At 35.8% G+C, this 20,231-nt stretch overlaps 1 protein-coding gene across 1 annotated transcript; it reads left to right on the top strand.

Moving 5' to 3' along the window:
- The first annotated feature begins 590 nt into the window (after nucleotides 1-590).
- On the top strand, nucleotides 591-7,228 carry LOC127654617 (uncharacterized). The gene is made up of 4 exons (XM_052141844.1): nucleotides 591-622; nucleotides 4,548-4,642; nucleotides 6,314-6,521; nucleotides 6,869-7,228. The coding sequence occupies exons 2-4, from the start codon at nucleotides 4,563-4,565 to the stop codon at nucleotides 7,226-7,228; spliced, it is 648 nt and encodes a 215-aa protein (XP_051997804.1). The 5' UTR covers nucleotides 591-622; nucleotides 4,548-4,562.
- Nucleotides 7,229-20,231: the final 13,003 nt, after the last annotated feature.

Below are 20,231 nucleotides of genomic sequence, written 5' to 3'. Positions count from 1 at the left end.
ATTTAAATTATTCCATAATTCCCAGAATTAATTTTGATGAAGTACTGCTTCAATTTTGTTGAGGTTTGTTATCATATGTTCAGCTCTTTTGCTTTTTTAGCAATGACTTATACTCTTTAAGCATTTGTTGATATACATGCTAGTTGATTTGTGGGGTCTTGGTGTTTATTTATTTATTAGTATTATTTGATAACAATTTTAGTTTTTAACATTTTACATTCTTTATCAAACCAGTTAGCTTATGTGATTTCCTTTTTTCTCCTGTTCAGTTTTATTTTATTTAAAAAATTTAAATGATTTGTTATTTAGCAAATCTAGATCCAAGTAATATTAGCAAAAAATGTTTGTCAATTGTTTTGTTGCCAAATTTATGCTTTTCTTGTTTTTTTCAGGAGAAATGCATCTATCATATTCTCAGCTTCATACTGAGCTGGACTGTCTTTTCTCCAGAAGAATATGGTTGGTAGGGGATACAGATTAGATTGCTGATTTGAAGATGGTAGAAGACTGGCTGACTTGTTCAGATTAATGGCAATGTGAACATGGTCAAGTAATTGATCTTGTTTTGACCTAGATCTTTGCTGTGTAGTCCACTGTGCTGCTACCTAAAGATGAGCAGTAGGTAAATCCACCTAGAGAATCATCCTTTGTTCTGCCATTAACTATATAGAGACCCAGTCTTTTACAGAGCTGCAGAACTTGTTCTCATTTCTGTTTATTGTGTTGTCATAGTTCTGACATGGATTAGTGGAATGCTTACATTTTTATTAATAATATACTTATCTCCAACTGAACTAATTTGATCCAGTTCTTGCATTCAGATCCCCCATTATCAGGACTGAGCCAAGAGACTGAAACTGAATGATCTCAGATTGTAATGTGTTAAAGATCTCCTCATTAAAGAGGGATGTAGGTGGCACACAGGGAAGTATCCTCATCTGTATAAATGAGTTCCTTTTTCATTTTAATTCAAAAATATGATCTCCTTTTATTACAGGATGAATGTAATGGAAAAGATGTTCTTTAAACCAAACTATAATTCCTCCTGAATCTCTTCTATTTTTAACATGTGGCTGTTTCACTGATGGCATACTCTGTAGTTTGAAGGAGTGTAGGTTTTAGACTCTAATTGACTACATGTCTCAAGTAATAGTATGAAATCTGAACTATATACAATATTTTCAAAATCAGGGTAATTGCTTTTTTTCTCCAAAAACAGCGGGAAAAAAAAAAATCCCTGAATGTTGTAGCTTATTATTTTAAGTGATTTTTTAAAAAAATGTTTTTTTTTACCAGAAATAAGAATGTATTTGCTTTTCACCTTTAACTTCTGAATCTCAATTATAAAATTCATGAAAATCTTCTGGACTTCATCAAGGCTGCACTGTACAAAATGTCTGTAATTGTAACAGTATATACTGTAAAAATGCTAAAGAAATAAAATATGAATTGATTAACTAATATTAACTGTAAAATATACAGTAACATTTTAAAATATATTTTAAAAAACAATACAGTAGTTTTTACAATAACATTTTATAAAAAATATATTTTTTTAGATGGAAAAAGTAGTTTTGGTTCCACCTATCAGTTTTCCTTTATACTTAATGGTCAAAATTTACATTATGTCTAACAAGAGAGTACTTGTACTTTTTACAGTAAATTATTGTACAAATTACAGTAAAAAAACATAATCAGGCGTTCCCAGAATTCCCTGCGTGACCCATTACATTTCATTATACTTTATGGGAATAGTTATGTTTAATCTTTAATTAATGTTTTTTTTATCTTAATCTTAAATTCTGTTTTATATTTGATTTAATTTAGTTAATGTTTACTGCATTATTTAAATCTCACATGTGTTAGCCTGATTGTGTTTAATGTTTGTGTGAGTTACACTGAGGACTGTCTCTACATATTTATTGGTGATTGCTCCAGGAAGAGCCACTATTGATGAACTTCATGTCATCATGTGCCCTTCTGTAGTTACTACGGTGATTAACCATAAGTTATAAAGTAAAAAGCAAGGCTTATATCAAGATTATGACATTTTTTACTGTAAATTTAACATTTCTTTTTTTTTTTTTTACAGTGCCAGCAAATTACAGCTTTTTTTAAAATTACAACTATTTTGGTAACACTTTAGAATAATGGTCCGTAGTTAACAAGTAGCTATGCAGGAAGTAATAGGTAGTACTGCATTAACACCGAACTTAATACTATTAACTAATATGGAAGCAATATTAACTAAGCAGTAAGTAATAGGTAATTTAGTACAAAGGTAGTTCCTTGGTAGGTATTTGATTATTACTAAAGAAATATATCCTCATTGAGAACTAATTGTGAACTAAGAAACAATAACCAATTAATTACTAATCACAAAAGTAACATGTCTAAAAGTGAACAATTGTGGGGGTATGGTCATCATGGTCATAACATTTCAGAAGCATGTGCCTCAATTGGGTTCTTTGTGGAAACCAGTTTATGAATATTATCTCCCCCCAAATACATTAGCTACAGGTTGAGATTGTGACTACTACTCTTGCCAAAGGATGGACGTATGTTCTCTGTTTATTTCAAACTTAAACATAGAATAATAGTAATAATGATATATTTTTTTAAAATCTTAAATAATTAGGAAGTGATGTTGACACTCTCATGATTGGATTAGTTCACTATCATGAGCTCTACTGAGTGTCAGTTCAATATATCTCAGACTCCAAAGACCTACCTTTATGTTACAGTAGCTGCCTGAGGAGGACTTCTCTTTAGGATATGAATATAAACATTGATGTTCGCTTGTCAAAAACAATTTGCATCTTTAATGAAGAAATTGGCTGCATTTATGTTGCGATAAGCGCAAAACCACATCTTCCAGATTACAGTGTTTGTTATAGTGCCTCACAGAACCTGTACAGTATGAGTCAAATATAAAATTAAATAACTTGTATTATTTGTGAAAAACATGTTAACTCCTCACTAACTACTCAAGCGTTACCTTATCATCCCGCAGGAACTACTAGTGATGTGGTCCATTATTCTAAAGTGAAAAACATGTTAACTCCTCGCTAACTACTCAAGCGTTACCTTGTCATCCCATGAGGAACTACTAGTGATGTGGTCCATTATTCTAAAGTGAAAAACATGTTAACTCCTCACTAACTACTCAAGCGTTACCTTGTCATCCCGCAGGAACTACTAGTGATGTGGTCCATTATTCTAAAGTGAAAAACATGTTAACTCCTCACTAACTACTCAAGCGTTACCTTGTCATCCCGCAGGAACTACTAGTGATGTGGTCCATTATTCTAAAGTGAAAAACATGTTAACTCCTCACTAACTACTCAAGCGTTACCTTGTCATCCCGCAGGAACTACTAGTGATGTGGCCCATTATTCTAAAGTGAAAAACATGTTGACTCCTCGCTAACTACTCAAGCGTTACCTTATCATCCCGCAGGAACTACTACTGATGTGGTCCATTATTCTAAAGTGAAAAACATGTTAACTCCTCGCTAACTACTCAAGCGTTACCTTGTCATCCCACGAGGAACTACTAGTGATGTGGTCCATTATTCTAAAGTGAAAAACATGTTAACTCCTCACTAACTACTCAAGCGTTACCTTATCATCCCACGAGGAACTACTAGTGATGTGGTCCATTATTCTAAAGTGAAAAACATGTTAACTCCTCGCTAACTACTCAAGCTGCTACCTTGTCATCCCACAGGAACTACTAGTGATGTGGTCCATTATTCTAAAGTGAAAAACATGTTGACTCCTCGCTAACTACTCAAGCGTTACCTTGTCATCCCGCAGGAACTACTAGTGATGTGGTCCATTATTCTAAAGTGAAAAACATGTTAACTCCTCACTAACTACTCAAGCGTTACCTTGTCATCCCGCAGGAACTACTAGTGATGTGGCCTATTATTTTAAATGGAAAAACATGTTAACTTCTCACTGACATGTCACCCCACAAAAACTATATAAAACATAAAACAACTGCAGTGATTGGGTCCAACATTTTTTGAATTAAATGCACTGGAAGATTTCCATGTAATCGTAAAAGAAAATAGTGCATAATGCAAAAAATGCACAACTGGACGTGCAAGAATAAAGCACTGTTCAAAATATAATATCTGAATTAAACATTGTAAATTCAATAAAATTTGGTACAATGATGAAACCTAGCCATAAACTAAACAAAATTTCTGTATTTTGGAATTAAACATTCAACACATTCAACAAACTGTGATGAGAAACTGAGTCAAACATAATGGCTAAATAAAATAAAATAAAAACATTCAACACAATTAGATTGTGAGGATAAACAGAATGTACATAAGAATGTACATACATCTCCTGGCAACATGTTATTTATTTTTTTGTGGAATGTCTATTAGCTCTCCATTTTTCTTTTTTTCCTCTATGGCACTGCACACTGGTTCCTGTGTGCACAACTGTCGGCAACGGTCTGCAAAGTTGGACAGCTTCTGCCCTTTTTGAAACGCAGCACGTAATTTATTGTACGCTGTGATGTCACAGGCTTCCAACTCAGCAATGGCAGATGTATCGACAATCGTTTTCCTATCCACACCGCACTTTTGGTATGCCTCCGTTTTGGTTGCTCCTTTTGACAGGTACTTCAGGACCTTTTTGTATCTTCCTATGACTTGCTCTGGTAAAAATACTGACAAAGAACAAAACACTAAAATCCATTCATCTTAACAATTTCCTCCAAATAACATAATTTTGTAGTTTTTCTCAAAGCATATATGCAGACTCTACATGGGAGTTGCATTTCATACATTACAGAATATATTGTATTAATAAATACATTTATAAATATAGGAATTTGTTTGCTAGTAAAGGCAGACCACCTGAATTCTGAAGTGAGTGTAAAGCCACAGCCACCCATGCATATTTAAGGGCTTCGGAGTATAATAAATAATACATAACAGTATAATACTATACAAAATATTAAAAGATACTGTTAATTTACTTTTGCGCTACACTATAAAATGTTTTGTACTGAGCCAATGTCCTAAAGGTCACATATCTTCATGTTCCCTTTCGAAAGTGAACTCGCGCCGCGTCGATGATGCTATTGGGGAACATGCCACCTTTACGCGAACCAGTGTCTGAAAAACTATCCAATCACGGCAATCGAAATTAACCGGCTTGTGACGTCACTACTAGAGTGACCCAGAAGTATAAAAGCAGCGCCTAGAGAACATGTCATCCTCTTTTCGTCTTTGGGACTGTTTTGTCTGATTTACAATGATCTGAAAAAGGTAAGAACAATTATGGCAAGTGATAAGCGTTTCAAGAAGTGTGTGGATCCGTGTCTAAGATATTAACATCAGATGACACACACAACTTGTGCCAACTGTGAGTTTTTTCCCTTGAGAAAACTTTGCTCTTGTTTGCCCTGTTCTCAAGGGAAGAGGGACAGACATCTGTGCCAGGCTAGTGCTGAGGCAGCTAGTAACAGAGGCAGTGCGAGTTCCCTTTTAAAAGGGAACGTCTAGGTTACGACTGTAACCTCTGTGCCCTGAGAACAGGGAACGAGACACTGCATCGTTACCCATGCCTCGGGGATGCCTGCTTAACAGTCCCTTCAGAAGTGGATGACATGCTCTCTAGTCGCTCCTTTTATACTACCGGGTCGCCGGTCAAATTCGATTGCCGTGATTGGATAGTTTTTCAGACACCGGTTCACATGGAGGGCATTCCCCATAGCGTCATCTACGCAGTGTGAGTTCCCTACTCTCAGGGAACAAAGGTACGTTATCAACATCTACAGTACAAGAGATAACCAAACTTGAATTTTCTGAATGGAAGAGAAGCAAGCACAAAGTGCACATTAATTAAAAAGAATGTTGAAAGGCCATTGAACATACCTCTTCTGCTTTTTGCACTTTTCTGTGTTTTCATTCCCATTTAAGTTTGGATTGTGCATTTTCACGTCTATTCTAAAAAAAAAAGGTGTGACAGTTAAAGGATTAAATATTCACACAATATTACTTATTTCTCAAAATATTATGATTATTCATGAATGATAATTCATGTATTGTTACAACATTATTGTTGTAATATGACCTTATTCACATAATTTTGACATTATCCTCAAAATAAAAGTCATCATATTGCTACAACTTTATTCTCATAATCACAGACTAAAAGACCCTGTCATATTGGCAGACTGAATAATTTAACTTTGGGCGAATATGTTTTTGCAAAGATAAAGCAAACATCATTGTGATACTGTAATGACCAATCTTTTTACACATTTTCTCTCTGGTTAACAGATATAGTCAAGGACTGAGATTACGACAAGTGGATATGATCAAGGACGGGATAGCTGGAAGCTCAGCAACACTGAGCAAAATGACAAAGAAGCTAAGAATGGTCTGTAGAAAAGCCTTGAGAAAGTACAAAAGAAAGACAGGACAGGTTGTGGGGGGAAGGACAGAGTTTGTCGTCATAGATGAAAGCAATTTCCGTCACAAAAGAAAGGTAGAATATCTACATGTATTTCTAAGGCTATAATATATAATGGATCTTGTGCAACTTAACTTTCAAATCAAATCACAAAAATAAATTGCCTTTTGAAAAGGTAAAACAAAGCAAGGAGCGTCATGATTGGAGTAACATGCTTGGAGTAACATCAGTGAGTTTTGCTTGAGCAAAAGTTATATTAGCTATTCTAGAAAATTGTTTGAATAGAATGATTTAAAGACAAAACAAAGTTGTAAAATGTATGGACACTGATGACAAACTAAATATGCAAGATAACACAAAGACAAAAGTGTAAGAGAAAGCAAGAAACTTATTGAATGTTTTTATTTTATTTTATTTTTTAGTATGGACTAGGAAGAGCTGGCGGAACATGGAGAAGAAAAAAGTGGGTCTTTGGTATCTTGGCCATTAAGGGTGTTAGAAGACGACCAATTTTGAGGCTAATTGAACGGCGCTCAAGAGATCACCTGATTCCAATTATAACAAGATATGTTCGCCAGGGATCAACCATTTTGAGTGACGAATGGAGACCCTACAGGAGAGCTTTGACCACACTTGGCTACACTCACTATGCTGTGAATCATAGCAGGTGGTTTGTAGACCCAATTCATGGAGGCCACACCCAGAATATAGAAAGAGCATGGTCAACATATAAAAGCCAGATTTGGAGGTTGAGAGGCAATAGGACAGTAGACCTGCATTGAGTGGACATACTGGCTTGGACACAACCACAGGGATGGTCCTCTAGGACGTTTGCTAAAAGATATTAGAAGACAATACAGAGTTTAATATTTTGGAGTATACAGTACTAAAAAATAAATTGCTTGTACCTGTGTGTGGGTGAGCATATGTGTGGTTGGTGTGTATGTGCATGTCTTTGTAGGATAAATTACTGTGGCTCAGTTCTCTCAACTGTTTCATAACTGTGCCAAATTTCTTTTATGATTTTGTGGAAATGTTTCAGTGCTTATAATAAAAAAAACGCTTGAGTAGTTAGTGAGGAGTTAACATGTTTTTCACTTTAGAATAATGGACCACATCACTAGTAGTTACTGCGGGATGACAAGGTAACGCTTGAGTAGTTAGCGAGGAGTTAACATGTTTTTCACTTTAGAATAATGGACCACATCACTAGTAGTTCCTGCGGGATGACAAGGTAACGCTTGAGTAGTTAGCGAGGAGTTAACATGTTTTTCACTTTAGAATAATGGACCACATCACTAGTAGTTCCTGTGGGATGACAAGGTAACGCTTGAGTAGTTAGTGAGGAGTTAACATGTTTTTCACTTTAGAATAATGGACCACATCACTAGTAGTTCCTGCGGGATGACAAGGTAACGCTTGAGTAGTTAGTGAGGAGTTAAGATGTTTTTTCACAAATAATACAAGTTATTTAATTTTATATTTGACTCATACTGTACAGGTTCTGTGAGGCACTATAACAAACACTGTAATCTGGAAGATGTGGTTTTGCGCTTATCGCAACATAAATGCAGCCAATTTCTTCATTAAAGATGCAAATTGTTTTTGACAAGAGAACATCAATGTTTATATTCATATCCTAAAGAGAAGTTCTCCTCATGTAGCTACTGTAACATAAAGGTAGGTCTATGGAGTCTGAGATATATTGAAATGACACTCAATAGAGCTCATGATAGTGAACTAATCCAATCATGAGAGTGTCAACATCACTTCCTAATTATTTAAGATTTAAAAAAAATATATCATTATTAGTATTATTCTATGTTTAAGTTTGAAATAAACAGAGAACATACGTCCATCCTTTGGCAAGAGTAGTAGTCACAATCTCAACCTGTAGCTAATGTATTTGGGGGAGATAATATTCATAAACTGGTTTCCACAAAGAACCCAATTGAGGCACATGCTTCTGAAATGTTATGACCATGATGACCATACCCCCACAATTGTTCACTTTTAGACATGTTACTTTTGTGATTAGTAATTAATTGGTTATTATTTCTTAGTTCACAAGTAGTTCTCAATGAGGATATATTTCTTTAGTTATAATCAAATACCTACCAAGGAACTACCTTTGTACTAAATTACTTATTACTTACTGCTTAGTTAATATTGCTTCCATATTAGTTAATAGTATTAAGTTCGGTGTTAATGCAGTACTACCTATTACTTCCTGCATAGCTACTTGTTAACTACGGACCATTATTCTAAAGTGTTACCCTATTTTAAAGTCTAAAATGCACAGGTTGTTCTGTAAAGTTGTTTACATTTTTACTGCACTGTTTAAATTATTATTCTGGCAACCACAGCTGGCAGTTTTTTTTTTTCTTTGGTTAAAACTACAGGATTTTTTTTTACAGTGTAGGTTATGATCCCTGGACCATGACTGTACCATTGTGGTACAAGTTTACAGTCAGATTTGATTCTTTTTCACCTTCCAGAGTGATTTGTCTACCTTTACTGATGCCACTGTTTCTGCTGCAGTTCGTGACAGTTATGAAAATGCTGTGCCAGGCTGAGGCAGATCAGTGAAGAAGAGCAGGGTCCACTGGACTCTGTGTTCTGGTCCACTGTAGTAATACAGCAGCATCTCTGGATTATCTCAGGACCATCTCTTTTGGATCTTCTCTCTTGTTTGATTTCACATGCACAAACATGAATACTCAGAGACCTGCAAACTTCTCCTCCATTGTTGTTCAGTCGTTGTATAAGAAGGATGTAAAAAGTGACTTTGACGAGCGCTGTGTTTTACCAATAGTTGAAACATTTTCAACTCTGCAACCTTAAAAAAAACGCCATACGAGCAGCGGTCAATGTGGAATAGATGCTCAGCGCCTCGTCACGCTGCTGGCTTTTTTAAATATGCGGTGCTACCATTGCAGACAATTGAAAAAATATGTTGGCCTCAGGAAAAAAAACGCTTTGGTAGTCAGTCCCAAGCTGTGATCAACACTTTTACTTACCATTGAATGTTAGCTTGGCTGGCAGTTAGCTTGATGTTTAGGTTCTGTGTAATTTTTTGTGATCTTTAAGTTTCTTAGAGGTCTTAACTTAGAAATCTTCTGTCTTTTGTGTTCTTTGTTTAGATTCCAGTTATTTAAGTAGCGTTTGAGTAATAAAAACATACATTGCTGGCAAAAAAATGAAGTTACTTCAGGAGCTAAAATTTTGCTGCCAACTGCCATTGGTCTCTCTTTCTCTCTCTCTCCCCAACTGATTGGATCAGACTCAATTAATCCCCTTCTGTGATTGGTGTGCCCCGAGAGACAGGAGCATAAAAGGGGGAAGGAGGAGCACTGCTAGATGTTGTGGCTTCCTGCTGTTTCCATTACTGTTGCTTTAATATGTTGTGCCTGTTGTTATCATTGTTTTGATGGTTAGGTGGCAAATGTAATAATTTTTATGTAGTGTAAATATTGAAAATATCTAATGCACAAGCACATTTGGGAAGCTGTTGGGTATTCATTTGTATGAACATTGTTCTCATTGTTTTGGGCAGAGAGGGATAATACAGATTTTGCATAATTCTTAGAGGAATAAATGCAATCCAATAATTGATCCTAACCTATAGTGTATACATGTACAAAAAGAGCTGTTGTTACAGGATGTACCCCTCTAAGTTCAAAACGGTAATTCAATTTGTAAACAAATATTGCACAAATGCATATAACAAAGGCTAGAAATGCTAAAAGTAGCAGTAGTAGTATGTGTGAGTGTTCTGGCAAATGTAGGTCTATGCACTGTATACGATATTGCTAGTTTTGAGTAGCTGAAAAACTTTGGATGTTATATATCAAATTAATTAAATCTGCTTATTCTGATTATATAATTTCTGTCCAGTAATATCCATTTAATATGATCACAAATCATATTTTCTTACATCCCAAAATGTTTTTGTCCTATAGACATACATTTTAACTATTGTCACCTCAGGAATGTTCAAGGCAGCCTCAAGGCAGAGACTATTTTCTAATTTGAAAGGGAGTGTGTTGAACCACCATCGGTTTAACCTATTACAACACTTCACAGTCTTCCCTACAATACAGTAGACTACAAATAGTAGCAGTAGCAGCAGTGTGTTATGCAGAAGGCTCTCTTCCACACTTAAACTGTCTTAGAATGACCTCCAGCCTTGACAAGTCTCTGTCACAGTTTACCGCTGATGAGCTCAGGGGAGCCTGGATCAGGAGGGAGCCTGGATCAGGAAGAAGCCAGGATCAGGAAGAAGCCAGGATCAGTCTCTACTGCCTCTGGCTTCACACATCTTATTACACTAGAGTTTAGCTAGAGTTTGTCTGTGGATCAAGTCAAACACTATATCCATTACTTGCCTCTTAAGATTTACTCTGTACCAGCTGTCAGAGCTGACAGCAAACTGACAACATGCAATGTATACTGAGGAACCAACAGCAGTGCTGGCTTATAATATTAAAACACATCCTCATTTGTTTTTAATAGCTAGTCCTTCATTATCTTTCCAGTGAGGTTAACAGAACAGAATGGTAACTGCAAATAATTATTTTGATCTTTTTAATTTCAGATGAATCTCTGGGTTTTGGGTTCAATTTGTGATTATCAGGCAGTCATCCTTAAATGTGCACTCAGTCTTTATTTTTATTATTATATTATATTCACCCTTTTTCTACACTGAAAGCACTACAACTACACATTATATGATGTTTTACCTTGTGAATTTCATATTTTTAATTTGTATTTTTTTAACATAAAGTAATTTTAAATCAGTTGATTGCAATACTCTCCAAAAAACTTGAGACGGGCAATTTAAGACTAATACAAATTTGACGACATTAAATAAGGTGATGTGAAACAGGAGATGTTAAACGGGTGTGTCATAATACTGTATAAGGAGCCTCCAAAAACAGCCTAGTCCTTTAAGAGCAAGGATAGTTTAAGACTTGCTAATTTGCCAAAAGATGCTTCTGCAATTAACACAATTTTTTGAGAACAATGTTCCCCAAAGACAAATTGGAAGGATTTGGGGCATTTCACCCTCTAAACAGCACAATATAAACCCTTTTTCAGGACACTGTATTTTAAAGATAATTTTGTAATATTCCAAATAACTTTACAGATCTTTATTGTATATGGTTTAAATAATGTTTTGCATGCTTGTTCAATGAACCATAAACTATTAATGAACATGCACCTGTGGAACGGTCGTTAAGACTCTAACAGCTTACAGACGGTAGACAATTAAGGTCACTGTTATAATAACTTAGGAGTCGAAAAACACCAAAAGAAAGATGCCCAGGGTCCCTGCTCATCTGCATGAACGTGCCTTAGGCATGCAGCATGGCGGCATGAGGACTGCAGATGTGGCCGGGGCAATAAATTGCAATACCAGTACTCCGTACTGTGAGTATGTACCTTCTCTGGAATGGAAAAATGGCAAAAAGTGCTCTTCACTGACGAGTCGTGATTTTATCTCACCAGGGGTGATGGTCGGACTCACGTTTATCGTCAAAGGAATGAGCATTACACGAGGCCTATACTCTGCAGTGGGATTGATTTGGAGGTGGAGGGTCTGTCATGGTCTGGGGCAGTGTGTCACAGCTTCATCGGACTGAGCTTGTTGTCATTGCAGGCAATCTCAACGCTGTGCATTAAAGGGAAGGCATCCTTCTCCCTCATGTGGTACCCTTCCTGCAGGCTCATCCTGAAATGAACCTCCTGCAGGACAATGCCACCAGCCACACTGCTCGTTCTGTGCATGATTACCTGCAAGACAGGAATGTCAGTGTTCTGCCATGGCCAGCGAATAGCCCGGATCTCAATCCCATTGAGCACGTAAGGGACCTGTTGGATTAGAGGGTGAGGGCTGGGGCCATTCCTCTAATGAATGAGTGCTTGCTCTGGCCTTGAAGCATGACAGAGTTGTTGGCAATTCTAAGCATTCACAAATATAAACTTTCAGACGTAATTCACATGAATATGCTGTTTTGTTTTTAAAAATGAGTAAGAATTGCACGTGTATGAATATAAAGTTGCCCATTTTATAGTCATTAGTAATTCTGTAGTAATTCTGACTCGCTGCACAGTGAGCAGGAAGTCAGTCAAACATGCACACTCTCCAAGTGCTCTCAATATCTCATCAGTCACTCATCTCCGCAATATTCTGGATCCCAATTTAAATCAGACTAATTGTTGGTCACAATACCACTAATAACAGATATAACTTTAACCTTCAATAACGGCACCGCATCATCATGCATTTGCTTAATTAGTGATACGTGTTGCAACAACACATTGCATATGGTATCTGATTCCCACAGTTGTCTTCTTTGATATCAGTAATGAGTATGAACATTAACAGTAATGAGTCTTTCATCATTGTCATCTATCCAGTACATTTAAAGCATTTTAGTTTTACAATTTTAGAGCCAGTTGTACGTCTTGACAGTGGTGAAGCACACAAAAGATCTACAAATGCCTTGCAAACAATCATGCTTCTACATGTCAAATGCATGTTGTATGAAAACATATTGTAACTGCTTGGTAAAGCATTGTTGTTTGCATCTGGCCTATCTCAAAGTAATTACATATCAATTTGAGATGAATACTTCAATTTGTTAACATCAAAGCAGGATACACTTTTCTCAAAACAACACATGCTGTCTTTGATATCAAACATTCCTCTCCCTGTTACTAACAGAACAACTGGAAGAGTGTCCCTAAACTAAAATGTTTGCTCACCACTTTGCAGTCCATTGTCTACATCGCATGGTGACCAGCACTGCAAATAAGATTGAAAGACACGATGTCCACGAGCATGCTTGTGATCAAGAGAAGTAATGTGCTTTTCTTAGACTAGAGGTCAATGGAGAAAATTTACTAACTGCAAGTCACTGTGGTCAATTACTGCACTACCAATCATGTTTTATGAGGTGTTTTTCTTAAAGTTATGTGGTTGCCATCAAAGATATTACAACTAGTCAGTTGTACACCTCTGAAATAGACATATGTGATTTTTTATGTTCTGATTTGATGATATGGTCACACTGTATAATTTGCCCTTGTACCAGTACTTTCTGTACTGATCTCAACATCACCATGAATACTTACACTTCATAAGTGGTATTGCTTCCATGTCTCCTTTCTAATGGAAAGGACTGATAACCTCTGTTGTAGTGCAACACATTCTATTATGATGTAAAGTAGAAATGACAAAACTGTTTAACTATTCAAGTCATTAAGTTTTGTTTAAACAGATGTTTTCAAGTTTAAGATAGCACACATTCCTATGACTGCCATTACTATCTTAAGCTTGTTGCATGATATCTACTATCAAAAGCTTGATCACTGTCTAAGCTAAAGCTAACATCAATACCTGGCATTGCTGATATCAGTTCAACTCTTATTGTTTCATTGGTCTGAACTTAGTCTAATGATTGTAAATGTATACAGGTTGAATGTATCTTTTCTTTTGTTGATATCTGCTGTGAGTAGGTATATTACAGCAATTTGTCCAGTCATGTCTGAACCTTCATGAACAGAAGTTATGTCCTTTTTGTGTTCCACTGAAAAATTGTTGTTATCGATGTGAAAGAAGTGTAATTCAATATTTCATGTAACCTACCAAGACAAGCTATCAGGCTTCATCAACAAACCTGATATCAAACAAAAACAATCAACAAATGACCAGCAGATTGCTGATATCACCATTTCAAAGTCATGATATCTGCAGTGGTCACAGCAGAGATTGGTTTTCTCATAGTGCTGGTACCATAGCATACACTTGCAATTAAAGACAACTAGATCCAGCCCTACAGGAAAACACAAAATCCTTTCTCATTTAAAATGAGCAACAATTTTAACATCTTATGACTTATTTATACATATAATTGCACATTTATTTTACGATATCAGCCAGGTTCTGACGGATGGCATGACATCTTCTGCTAAAAGCATTTTTTTCTTGTGGAAGTGTTTTGGCAAAGCTATGTAATCTAGTCTTCCAGTGAGCCCCACTGTGGATATCAGGGTAAACATCCTGCTGACTGTAGGGCCACTTTTCACTGTTCTTGATATCAAAAGTGTTTAGGACAATAACCTACTCACTTTATATCTGATTAGCTAAAAATCTCCTCATCAAATTGTTAAATATTTATATATATATATTTTTTATATCAATACCTTTATAACATAATATCAAACCAAAATCTTGTTAAACTTTTAGGTATTACATGGTCTCTTTGATATCAAAGTGTGGGTTTCAAAATAAAATGCATTTCATGTTGATATTAAGTGTCCATGCAACCTGAGTCCTTGCAAAAGATGAACATCACTTTGCTTTGAGAAAGCAATGTAGCGTAAAACTTTTACAGCGTGATATAAAGCAAAGTCTTATTGTTAAACTGTGGGTAAGAAATGGGCAAGACAAAATACATGCATCTCATGTTTATATCAAGATTCCGTTAGCAGCATGACACCGCAAGCATCTATTAAACCTATTTTTAGTTAGTCGGAATCTATCAATTTTCAATGTTGAATCAACATTCACTATTTGGTCGGTACATCAGAACGTTGTTAGGTGGAATATTATATAGTATATTCAATGTTGAAATGAGGTTTATTCATCAACAGATACTACCGAGCCGTTTTGTCAATCATAACGGTTTTGTTGAAACTTAGTTAGAAAAGGGTTCTGCTCATGCGTATTTCATTTATTTTTTTTCAATCTACAACGGGCCAACTGTCAGTGGATATGTAGCCAGAAAAAGGTAAGGATTATTTGTATTTATAATTTTTCACAATCTTTTGTCAATCTGTCATCGAAAATCAGTTTAGATTTGAATTGTTTTACTCCTTACTCAAGTGATTTTTAAAGCTCTGATATCAGCGTATTAATGATGGAGAGCATTGGAAATTTAATAATATCAATAACTTCTTTTATTATCACAGAGTGACTATTTGCACTAGGTGTAAATATCTGCCACAAAGTAAAGCTATTTGCACTAATAGTCTGGTTGAAAAAAAGAAATTAAAGACAAACTGTTCCATTACAGTGTGTTTTTCCCATGGCTTGGTGTGTTAAGGCGGTGTGGATTTGATTTTTCCATGCGGATGATCTGGGTTCTAATCCACCTTTTGACCCAGTTTTCCCTGTCCTGTTTCCTGTCTCCACTCTTACTATTTTTCTTGAATACTACTAATAATAAATAAAATGAATATAAAGCTTGATTTCCTTGCAGTGATTTGGTCATGAAGGTCAGATAGTTGAGAGTTGGTTTTACTAAAGTAATATTGTAGTTACCCTGTTTTTTGGCAGAAGCCATAGTTTTAATGCAATTAACCAGGGATGGGCAGGAGTACTTGGGTACTCGGACATTGCAGCAATGATCGATCATGAAAACGATGACCGATGGTGATCATCCATGAAGTGACTTCTCACTTAATTCGAAATTCATTGATAATTACCTGAAAACTAAACACAAACATGTCAAAGAGGGAGCTTATTTTAATTTTGAGATAACGTTGTGATTTTGAGGGGTACATTGATTGTAAGATGTCTCCTAGCAACCAAACATATATATACGATTCTGCAATGCTATCATTACAATCATCAAAAGAGTGAGTAATTAACAATTTTTTGAACACCTGTCTCTGCAAAACATTTGCTAAACATGTTTTATTATAATTTAATGTAAGAAATTTGACTTGTTAATGGATATATTTTAATAAGTGAATGTTTGTCACTGACTGTAAACCTCCCTGCCCTGGGTGCCGAAATGTTTGCATGATGAACACACACCTGCATCTCGACGAAATGGGAGTTGAAGATTTCCGCACAAATTTCCAAGTTAGAAGTCTGACATAAAATGTCATTCTGTTGCACTTTCCCCAGTTGAAAGGAGGAAATTCCGACCCTCCGAGTTTAATGAACTGCTTCATGAATCAACACAGACACAACAGCATCACGGCTTTCCCCACAGAAGTGAACACTTGGGGAGACACACACACCAGGCGTGTGGCAGTGGACTCAATGCTCTGCGAGTGTTTCAGACAGCTAGACAGAGCACAGCTAAATGGAACAGAATGCAGCGTCATCAAAACTGAACTTCGACTTAACACGCATATTAAAAAACTTGATGGTTATGGCGTTTCCTGTTAAGCCAACCGCGATTTGAAAATAGACGGGTCACACGCTTACTAGGATTACCTGAAGGAAGAACAGACAGATGCGCATTGTTAAACATTTTTCATTGAGTTGGTCAGCGAATCTTCACATATTGACAAAATATGATGCATTATATTGTGATTTATGCAATCCTTTGTACATTTTGTAACAGATTATTTTACAACAGCCTATAATAATGAATAGACGACACACTGGAACAACAAGACGCAATGTAGCAACCAAAGACGTTTGTCAGACATGTTGTTATATATACAGTTATGTACATGTCATTGACTAATTACTAGAATACTCGTTGAGTACTCTAGGGGAAGAGTATTTGAGTAGACAACATTACCAAGATTACACACTGCAGAGACACCCTGTTAGTATTTAATTAGGAGTGCAAATAGTATCTGTCTAACACTATTTGCACTTAGTGCAAATATGCTCATATATACACTTGCAAATAGACTCTGCCTTTATTATTATTATTATTAAAACTTCTGTTGTCTTCTTGAAATGTCATATAGGATCCCATGTTTCTAGGATACAGTAATATTTTGACAGAAGTTAAAGTTATTAAGGCACATTTTAATTGTGAGAATCATTTACATAAATGTATGTGTAAGAATCTCGCAAGATTGACGAGAGAGGGATCCCTTCTAGATGACCAAATAAATGCCCTATTTGTGCACCATGCTGGGTAAATTATACACAAGGTGAGTAGATGTTAAAACTCATTACTTTCTCGAAGACTAAGATAAGGAATTGTATTAACTAATGTTTGTAGAGCTCCAAATGAGCATGACAAATGTAGAAGTCTCAAGTTATCTTTACAGTATTCAAATTGTCTCACACAACAATATAACTTAAATTTCAATACATTGTCATCTGTTGTACATATAAATTGTGCAGGGAAACAGTTGGTGTCTGTTTGTGTTTTACCTAAAGGATTAAATATGATGATAGTAGTAGGACTGGTAATAATAGTTTAATATGTCAATATGTACATATTTCTCTATTTTAGAGACACGTTCACTGTGCTACCCCCGTTTCATTTGTTTCATGCTTCAAAAGTGAATAGCTTTGAGACAATAACATTATTTGCATTGTTACAACTTCTCTGCATTTTTGTTGTGCATTGTCTTTGTGGTAAATCCACCGCAGAGAGGCTCAAATACTGAAGGCAGTGGCATTCTTTTTGAGTATTGTATTGTAATGCCAAATATTTAATGATGTTTGATATACTGTAGGGTAAAATACAACCTGTTATTTCTGTACAATTCTAGAATTTACATTCGTAAGACTTGATTTTCTTATGGAATGACCCATTATTGAAACACGGTTTCACTGTTATTGATGCCTTTTCTTTTACCTTTAGGGAGGAACTCCTCAACAGTACCACATCACTGAATGGTAAAGGCTTTCTCATCATTGATTACAATTTTCCACCTTCACAGCTTTTGTATCTTACCAGAGGAGGCTTTGCAAATGCATGAATGAAGCAAACACGTTGCAGAGCAAAAAACAGATGTCAATGAAAATAAATGCTGCCTGTAATCAATTGCTCCAGAAAAAAAATAAATAAATACTTATAAAATATTTTGTAAAGGGTCAAAAAATTTATGAAAACAAATGAAATTATATATATTTTCTTACACATTACAGGCTAAATATGACATTTTCATGGTTTTTTTTCCCTTCAGCATACTGCTTTCATTGAAAAATGTTGCCTATTTGTCATGAAAACAAAATGTAAATGGTAGGAACATACTGTATGCTGTGATGTCATTTTACATTTAGCGTATGAATTGATGCCCAGGGGTGTAAAGTAACGAATTACAAAAACTCACGTTACTGTAATTAACTACTTTTTCCGAAGAATTTTACATTATATACTTTTACTTAAACTGGAGTACATTTTAAGTGCTTCAACTGTACTTTTACTGATCTATTTTCCAACCATCTGTGTTCGCTACTTCCCGGTCCTGATTTTATCTTTATCTATTAACGTGATTGGCTAAAGAGAGTCTCGTGACTCCAATCCAATCAAATCAAACATAAAAAACTTGAATGGTAGCTGCAGATTTGGCACCATATGTTATGTATGTCTCAAGCACAGTTCAAAACCTGAATATCACAGATGAACCTGGAAGAATTTTACACAGTGAAAAAGGCCAATTGCTTGAATGTGTCATTTGAGTTTAACTTGCTCAAGCCAGATATCAGCATTAATCCTGTGTCTATTTTGAAGAAACATATCAAGTGTAGCGAATCAGCTCTATGAAATATTAATAATCAATCATAACTTGTTATAATCGATCATGAATATTTGGATCAGTTAATCAGGTTAACTTGATGTAGCTACATTAACATTACAACCAAATGCTCGGTTCATCCCGTGAACACTCAATATTGGTTATTAATTAATTAATTAATAGAAAGGTACATTTCCGGGGCATGGGAAATGTCTTTCTTACTACGTATTAAGAACAAGTAGTCAAAATCTATGATTAGTGACTTTAGATATGAGCTTGAGACACAGACAACTTTACATGTGACATGAACAAGACTTTATTAACTAGACTAAACATTTAAACTACTCTAACATACAGATACATACATGCATACAGTTTACCAAGGGAAAGATGGCTGAAGCAGAATACAGGAAGGCAAGAAGTTATAGCATTGTTTGAAGTTCAGCAGATCAACAGCCTGAGCAAACCATCATATTAGTTCTGACACGCCCTTTTTAGAAAGGGGTAAGGATACTTAATGTATCAAATAATGAGACTAAGTTTGATACTTGCATGTCCCATTTGAATTAAACTGTCCTGATGCAATTTGTTGAGGCTCCAGTTGATCTTTGATGATGTTGTCTTGATGAGAGAGAACCAGTGAGAGTCAGAGGATCTTGGTGAATGGAAAGACAAGGCCGTAGCCTGGCGCATGCTTGGGAGTCCTTGGGGCCTTCTAGTTCAGCATCATTCAGCAAGAGAGTGAGAGAGCACAAGGCTCAGAGGGCAAGAGAGGCAGGAAGCAAGAGGAGCATAAGAGAGCGAAGAGACGAGAGATAAGAGATAAGAGAGCGAAGGAAGTGGGCGCAGTAGTTTTATACCCTTAGAAAACATGTCCCACATCTCATTGGCTCGACCAATGAGAAGGGTTTGGGTTCCAGGCGGGAATTTGGTTTATTGCTCTTTGTTCTCACATTTCTCATTGCATGTGCAAGAAAGAAAACTAGGAAATATACTTGTAATACTAATATGTTGTTGTTATTGACATATCATGTACACAGTCATTTCAATCTTCGAAATACCAAGTTATAGAGACCAAATATGCCACACATATGATTTCGGGTAACCATGGTATGCAAAGTCTGAAACATTAACCCATTAGTTTGCAAGAAAACATAGATCAAGCACATTTAAGGGAAAATGTGAGATGGCACATTAGATACATGTCAATATTTATCACATGGATATATAGAATATATATATAGGATTAACAGGGTTCATTTCTCTTTCTCAGTAAGAGAATGAAGTGAGGGTCAGCACTTCTCTGAACATTCCTTTGGAGGTCGTAAAATT

The sequence above is a fragment of the Xyrauchen texanus genome, chromosome 14, assembly GCF_025860055.1.
Source record: "Xyrauchen texanus isolate HMW12.3.18 chromosome 14, RBS_HiC_50CHRs, whole genome shotgun sequence".
Classification (NCBI taxonomy): Eukaryota; Metazoa; Chordata; class Actinopteri; order Cypriniformes; family Catostomidae; genus Xyrauchen; species Xyrauchen texanus.
Note: the sequence above shows the minus strand (reverse complement) of the source record. Positions and strands in the feature narration are given on the sequence as shown.